This window comes from Myzus persicae, unplaced genomic scaffold (assembly GCF_001856785.1).
Source record: "Myzus persicae strain clone G006 unplaced genomic scaffold, MPER_G0061.0, whole genome shotgun sequence".
NCBI classification, from domain to species: domain Eukaryota; kingdom Metazoa; phylum Arthropoda; class Insecta; order Hemiptera; family Aphididae; genus Myzus; species Myzus persicae.
The window spans coordinates 20,866-29,355 of NW_019104456.1; the positions used below are offsets into that span (position 1 = coordinate 20,866).

The 8,490-nt window shown below is 30.2% G+C and overlaps 1 protein-coding gene across 1 annotated transcript; it reads right to left on the bottom strand.

Annotated features, from left to right (window-relative positions):
- On the bottom strand, positions 1-948 carry LOC111042316. The gene is made up of 2 exons (XM_022326886.1): positions 591-948; positions 1-383 (listed from the first exon to the last, which is right to left on the bottom strand). The coding sequence occupies exons 1-2, from the start codon at positions 946-948 to the stop codon at positions 1-3; spliced, it is 741 nt and encodes a 246-aa protein (XP_022182578.1).
- Positions 949-8,490: the final 7,542 nt, after the last annotated feature.

The window sequence follows — 8,490 nt, forward strand, 5'->3', positions numbered from 1 at the left end:
TTACTCAACATCACTAGAGATTTCTGACTCCGAAGATGTATCACCAACCGTAATTGTCAAACTTTGTGTTTCTGCAGACAACACGTCGTCTATAATAAAATCTATATTGTAAAATTTTTCTTCCTCTTCCATCGTGTGTTTTACGAAATTTCTCCACATATTATTTGCATCCACTCGCTCTATACCTTCTAATAACAATGTTTTGACGTCGTTAAGTTTATAGCTGGTGTTGTTTTTTTTTACATGATCTTTTACGTTGGCCCACGACAATTCGATCAGGTTCAACTCGCAATGATATGGCGGGAGTCTCAAAACTTTCTTGTTATGTGTTTGGGCCAGTTCGTCAATCAAATATTTGTCGTGTTGTGGTTTTATTCTTTTAACTATGTCGAGTAATTAGGTGATCACCATAGGTCGATCAATAACCTCGCCTTTATCCTGTAACCATTTTAAGATGTCTGCTTTTTTGGTTGAAGTATTTGGAATTTATTCTTTTTTCATGGAGTGGTACGGTGCGTTATCCATTACAATGACACAGTTATCTTTAAGTAGTGGTAATACGTTTTCCATCTAGTTATAAAATACATCACCGTTCATTTCTTCGTGGTAGTCGGTCGTTTTTTTGGACTCAAAACACAGGAGACCACCTGGCACGAACCCCTCTTCTGACCCAATGTGGAGAACAATGAGTCTCTTGCCTTTGCCAGATGGATTCTGAGACCCCGTCGTGAGTCCTCGTAGAAATGCGTCACGAGGCGATTTAATTGTCTTGTCTACCCAGGTTTTACTAGTACAATCGACTGCGTTGACCCACGTCTCGTCAAGATAATAGATGTGTTCTTCACGATATTTACGAATATCTGCCAAATACCGTCTACGCCACAAAATAATTTCGTCCTTTTCTAAAAGGGCGCTGTTGCGACTGCGTGTTGTGTACACAAAATCCATAAATTACAACATACGATACAAATTCGTCCTTGAAATTTCTGGCAAAGTTTCGTCGTTATTTACAGCTGTCAGTATTTTGTCCAATGTTGAAATTGTTTTATTCAACCAAAATGAATGTACATGCAAACGTACTACATTCATTTGCATATCATCAAATTTTTCTTTAAATGATGCCTTTGTTCTATTTTTGCATGGAGAGGTCACCGTTTTTTTAGAATTATATTCACTGAAGACATTTGAAACTGTCCGTTGCCCAACTCCAAGTAGTTTCGAAATATATATGCGAGCGTCTCTAACAGTTAGGTCCGGATTTTTTCTCAACTCCATCTTATATGCATTCACAATCATGATACGTTGAGATGATGAAACAGGCTGGAATAAAATGCGAAAAAAAAATATTAAATAATATATACAAAAAATATAAGTAGTAGGTGGGGCACTTCAGCACACATGTAATTTAAATGCAATATTTCCTAAAATATTTTGCATATGCGAGCCGGGACTTATAAAGAATTAAAATCAAAATAACATATTAAAATGCAAAATGTACTAAAAAGAAATTGAATAAAATTATCTAAAATTATGTAATGCAAAATATATTATACTATTATATATAAATTACTGATAATGTACGTATTTATATAATAATATTAATATATTAAATACATATTATTATTATTATTATTATTAATATTATTAATATACGTAATAGGTATCTTTTTAACTTACCTTACCCATAGGATTTTTTGTAGTAGGTGATACAGTAGCCATGGTGTCTATAGTATCACGTGAAAAACAAACGAAATGAAAAAAAAAATTTAAAAAAAACAGCAAATGCGCACAAAAAAACCAAACGACGTGTTACCGCGTAATACCGTTAAAATGGTGTGACATTATACAACACTCTGTATAAACGGTGCACCGTGCCACCGCCGCGACGCACTGTTGAAGCGCGCTCTGGTATGCGCGAAAATCGACCAGTTTTCGTTCGCCGCCCGGTGCGCTCTTATATGGAACAGACTATAGTAGGCTCTAATTATACCGTTGAAGTAAAGTGTCCATGGAAGTACAGAAACAAAAATATTATTGGTGAAATTGAAGTAGATCATACTTACATAGTGTACAAAATTAATGAGAATTTGATTGTAAACAAAAAACATCCATACTGGGATCAAATCCAAGGCCAGCTTTATTTAACAAATCGTGAATTTTGTTACCTAGTTATATGGACCCCTGGAAAAGTAGTTATAGTTGTAGTTGAAAAAGACACCAAATGGGCAATCAATTTAGAAATTCTAGAGCAGTTTTTTATTCAGAAGTATATACCCTACCTTACTGAAGGATAACCGTTGTTTTATTATTTTATAAACTTTTATTAAGAATGCAGGTAGCAATTTTCTATATAATTTTAGTTTTGTAAAGTAATTTAATAATTTTGTGAACTATAAAAATTAAAAATGTTATGATTTATATTTTACAGTATACTATAACATGATTATTATTTATAGTTTACATATTTCCTTGAACTTCTTTAATTAAAGGAGGCTGTAAATTAGTTAATGCAGCAACTAATTGAAAAATACTTTCAGCTTACTTCAACATAGTGAAAGGAATAAAATTTATTATGGAATAGCATTTTATTCTTTGTATTGCTCTTTCAATGTGGATCCGTGCCTTAGCTATAACTTCTGTTTGAACAACTTGATTTGGTGTAAACTGAGGAGTATCTAAAAATGGTGGAATATTTAAAGATACTCCATGAGGTAAAATGTCCCTGAATAAAAAACCCTTATCTGCAATAATAAGATCTCCAGCGAACATTTTTTCTAAAAGACCACTATTTAGTGTTACCATCTTGTCTGATGTAGATCCACGAAACAATGAACTGACAAATGTAACAACACCATTCGGAGCAATTCCTATTAGTGCTTTCCAGGTATTTCTGTGCTTATATGAACTATATGTGTCTCTCTGAATATTCATCGACTGACGTGATACAACAGTAAATACTTCAGTGCAATCTATTATTATACGGCAGTTGGTAAATGACTTGAATGCACCAGGAAAACATTTTTTGTTTTTTTTCTCTAGTTGGAATACTACTCATGCATTTAGTAAAATGTATGGCATGTAAAACATTAATCCATGTAATGACAACATTACTTACAGTTGCTTTACTGCAGTTGAATTTTACTGCTAAATCAAAATGTGGTAAATTGTTTCTCAATTTAACTAACGTCATTAGTATTTGATCAATTTTACTGATACTTTCAACATTCCAATTTAAATGATATTTAATCTCTGCATTTTTCACTAAATTGTAAAGAGCAATAAATACTTCATTTGATGGTATGCCAGTATAAGAAGTTAATAAATCTTCCTTTTGAGCTAAATTTTCAAATGTGAATGACAAGCTCAATGTATTTAGTTTTAATTTCAATTCTTCATTTTGCTTTTTTAGAAAATAATTTTCAGTTTCGAGTATGGTCAATGAGGTCGATGACATATTGACTTCAGATACTCTAAAAAAAAAATTTAATTTATTATAATATTAAATCATAATATTCAAAAAATGAATAATACCCTTGGGGGTTCGACTTTGTTGATTCATCAAGATCAAGTGCTGTATTAATTTCAAATTCGCTGTTATTAAATATTTCATCTTCTTTCTCTTCATTCATCATAAGTTTTGAAAAGTTCTTGCGGGTCTTTTTCTTTTCTGGTGTAAGATGATGAGTGCTAAATTGATTTAAACGATGAGGAAGTATTGTAGGACCATTTATTTTAATTCCATCTTGAAAGTGACAGCTACACACACGAGCACCTGATTTAGGTTCATCTGTTCTTCTAATATAATAAATATGATTTATTTATCTTTGAACCAAAAAGTTATGTAGTAAAATAAAAATAAATCACACATTTCAAGCAACCCCAGCTATCTTATTTAATTTAATACCTAAAGGCTATAGAACATATTAAACATAGCTAAGGCTATAAGCAGAATCCAAACGTTAGGTAGGGTTAGTTATTATAGCATGTAGTATTAGTTATGAAATATGTACCTATATAATAAAAATATGTTTATATTAAGCAATGTTGGATACAACATATGGTGTGAATTGGAAGAGCATACTTTCATTGACAAAATTAGTTCAAGAATTTTTATATAACATTTTAGTTATAATTTTCCAGTGTTCACTGAAAATTGTCAACTAAATAAAAAATTAAATTTGTTTCAGTATCATTATTATTAATACATCTATTACCAAACAAAATTAATTTATTGATGATGTACCATGTAGGGACCTATGTGAAAAAGCTACCTTATTAATTTAATCCAATGTCTTCTTGATTTTAGTTCTTTAGGAAAGCGATAAAAGCTACAGGAACTATTTTCCGTGTAATGTGAACAACCAAATACCCAGCGTAAAACCACATTTAAATAATACCCGTATATAATACAAAAATACTATTAACTGTATAATTTTATATGCAATTTTAGAATGCAAAATTAAAAGGTAAGCAATCTATAGTTGACAAGCAAGCAAAAATAGGCTCGCAAGCAGTATTAAACTCAGTTCATAGCGCACACAGACCTTTTAAATTTCTAATAATATATATAAATTATATATTATTAGCTTAAACCAGGTTTTATTTATCGCGTAGATATAGGTATATATATTAAAAAAATCACTCACGACACCCCGGCCCCTCCCCAATAAATTTGGAAAAATAGCAAAAATAGGCTCGCAAGCAGTAGTTCATAGCGCACACAGACCTTTTAAATTTCTAATAATATATATAAATTATATATTATTAGCTTAAACCAAGTAAATATAATTAAAATATTAATTTTAAGCGATATTATAACTTATTAAATTAATTTAACATAGTACGTTAATACGTTATAATATTTGTTTGGACCCAACGGTTCCATTGATAAGAATGATAACAAGTATGACGTAAGCACTAATCGTCCGTACTATAGTCTTTATCTTCATATGTGCATATACAGACGTCTATGACATAGATTTACACGATTAAATAATAGTATTATCGCTATTCGCTTCGTTAAAGTATTACGGGGTTGTATTATTTTGTGATACTAATAGTCTCATGTGTCGTCGTTTAGAGTCTATTCAAAATAATTTACAAAATCCTCAATAAAATATTAACTTTATTAATTTTAATGGCATCAAAATCTGCTAGTGGTGCTGCGAAACGGAAAATTAAAAAAAAAAAGAAGAATCTGTTAAGCGAATGCCGAAAATTGATATATATTTAAAACAAAACCACGAAGAAACAGAAAAAGAGCAAGATATTGATAACTCAGGTATTTTATTAAATACGATTAATACTGCCAGTAATTCTGCCTTAGAGCCAACTGCAATATCTAGTATTGATACTAATAATACTAAAAATGTTGAACCTAACATTTTTAATGGTTTAATCTGTGAACATTTTCCTACCGACAAAATTCATTTTAAAGAACTACTCAGCCACCAAGAAAAACGTTTTATCATTTTTCAAGGGCCTTGTCAGCCTAAGGGCCCATTTCCAACTGACAGTGATAATTCTAGATCATTTTCAGAAAAATTGTATTATTTTACAAATCAGGCTAATATTACTATAAAACGTACATGGCTATGTTACTCATTAACTTTAAATAAAATATATTGTCAATGCTGTTGGTTGTTTTATACTCAAGATAGAATTAGTTCATCCTGGGTTGCGGGAAATAATGATTGGAGACATCTTACTCAAAATATTTAACGCCATGATAATTCAAATGTTCATATTAAATATTGTATTATATTTGAACAATGGCGCCTAAATAAAACAATTTCCGAAGAAATGGAATTATCTATTCAAAATGAATATAAATTTTGGAGACAAGTATTAGATCGGGTTATCAATGTCACATTAACATTATCTACATCCAACTTGTCTTTTAGAGGTCACCGAGAGACAGAATTTAGTAAAAATAAAGGCAATTTTTTATCAATAGTTACTCTTATTTCAAAATATGATCCTATATTGGAAAAACTATTGAGTATATCAGCTGGTAAGGGCACAACCAATTATTTAAGTAATACTACTCAAAATGAGATAATTACTTTACTTGCAAATACGATATTAGAACAAATTATTTTAAGTATTAACCAATCACCATTTTTTTCTGTCATAATGGATACTACTCAAGATATTAATAAGATTGATCAACTAAGTCAAGTTATTCTATACGTTTCTATTATTTTAGACTCTGATGGTAATCCTAAGACACTGTAAATTAATGAATCATTTATTGGCTTTGTAGAAATTTTAGATCAATCAGTTGAATCAGAAGAATCTATTATTAATTGTACTTCAAAAATTAATTTAAATTTGTCAAAACTTCGTGATCAAGGGTATGATGGGGCTGCCAACATGAGTGGTATATTATATTATATTATATCACTGTATATTCAGATGTCCAGGCTAGGTTAAAATCTAAACAAAAATTGGCTACATATATCCACTGTGCTTCTCATAACTTGTACTTAGTTCTAAGCGATGCAATGAATTCATCAACGGAAGTAAAAAATTTCTTTGGACTTGTGGAAAAAATGTATACATATTTTTCAAATAGTATTAAACGTTGGCAATTACCTTTATCTTCAGAGTCATCTGATATTTCAATTACATTAAAAAGATTATGTACCACTCGTTGGTCATCAAGGTATGATTCTTTATTACTTTGATATTTTAAAATGTTTATCACAAATAATTCTTACAAGCAAAAATAAAGACGAAATATTTTAAGCAAATTATTTAAAAGTTCATATGGAAGCTTTTCAATTTATATTCAGTGTAATTTTCATTGGCAAAATTCTGGAAACTGTAAATGTTGTATCAAAAGTTCTTCAGTCTCCTAAACAAGAATTGAGCACAGCAGTTTCTTTGCTTAATTCTGCGTTGATACATTTTCAAGAATACAGGTCACAATACAGTGATTTTTTCGAAATAGCAGTAGAAATAGCAAAAAAAATGGAGTGTATCACAAAAATTTAAAGAAAAAAGAAGCCGAAGAGTAAAACGATTTTATGACGAAATCCTCCAAAATTATTGCTTTACTTCAGCAGAAGAAAATTTTAAAATAAAAATATTTTATTTAACATTGGATAATACAATAATGCAACTAAAAGAACGTTTTACCAGTTTAAATAATGTATTCAAAATATTTGAAGTTATTCAACCGAATTCGTTGATTAATTTAACAGACGAACAAATTTATATCTCCGCTGATAAATTGGTGGAATACTATGATTCTGATTTATCTAATGCTCTTGCTGGTCAAATTTTATCGTTCAAAGCTTGTTTTAAAGAAGAAATAACAAAACGAACATCGGTAAAAGCAATTACTGAATCACTTGTATAGAGAACCCCACATTAGCAACAACATTTTCTGAAATATGTACAGCGTGCATGTTATTTTTGACACTTCCTGACTCCTGTAACAGTTGCTACAGCGGAACGTTCATTTTCAAAATTAAAACTAATCAAAAATTATTTACGGAGCACAATGTGTGAAGAAAGATTAAGTGGACTTGGAATTCTATCTATTGAAAACAATCGAGCTCGTCAGTTAAATTTAAAAGAAATAGTTAATAATTTTGCAGAAAAAAAAACACGCAAACGAAATTTCCATTGAATTGTTATTATTATTATTATATTCTTATCATTATTAATAGATATATTATGTTATTTTATTTTATTTGTATGACGTAATTTCATCTTATTTTTTATGTAATTGAAATTTTAATAAAAACGGAAAGTACCTTGTGGAATTTAAATATCTATAACTATAATATTATTTAGAATAAAAAAATAAAGAGGGCCTTTTTTTAGTTTTACACACGGGCCCATCTTTGGGATAAATCACCACTGCCCACTGACGTCTGCGGAGGTCATTCGCTGGAAACCTAATTTAACCATTACATTATGAGTAGTTTTAGTGTAATTCGAGTATGAATTGTTAATAAATTTATTGAAACCTGTGTAACGAAACTCCATCAACACCATCGACGTTTCCACAGATCACACACAATCTAACCATGGTGATGTGCCTTAATTTTGACATTTTAAAGAAAATAATATGTAATAGCATCATATTGTAAACGTAATTAATAATTATATTATATGTTAAATAACATCAGTATTTTTATCCTTAAAAATATGTAGGATAAATAGTGAATAATAAGCGTAATAATATGTATATTTTACGCACACACGAGTACACGACACTCGGCGTCGTTATATCGTTATTATTAATCACTGTTGTTATCACTCATCAGTGCCCGATGATACGGCAACACGGGAATGCCATGAGTTTTGTGTTATATTTAGAAAAAGTGCTTATATGGTACACATCGAATAATGGAACATTGGAACATATAATATACACAGAAAACAATGTTTAAGAAATTCTCCAGACTTACAAAACAAAAGCGTAAGAGAATCCAAAAAAAATCTCGGTGAAAAAGTGCGCCGTATGTAACGGGA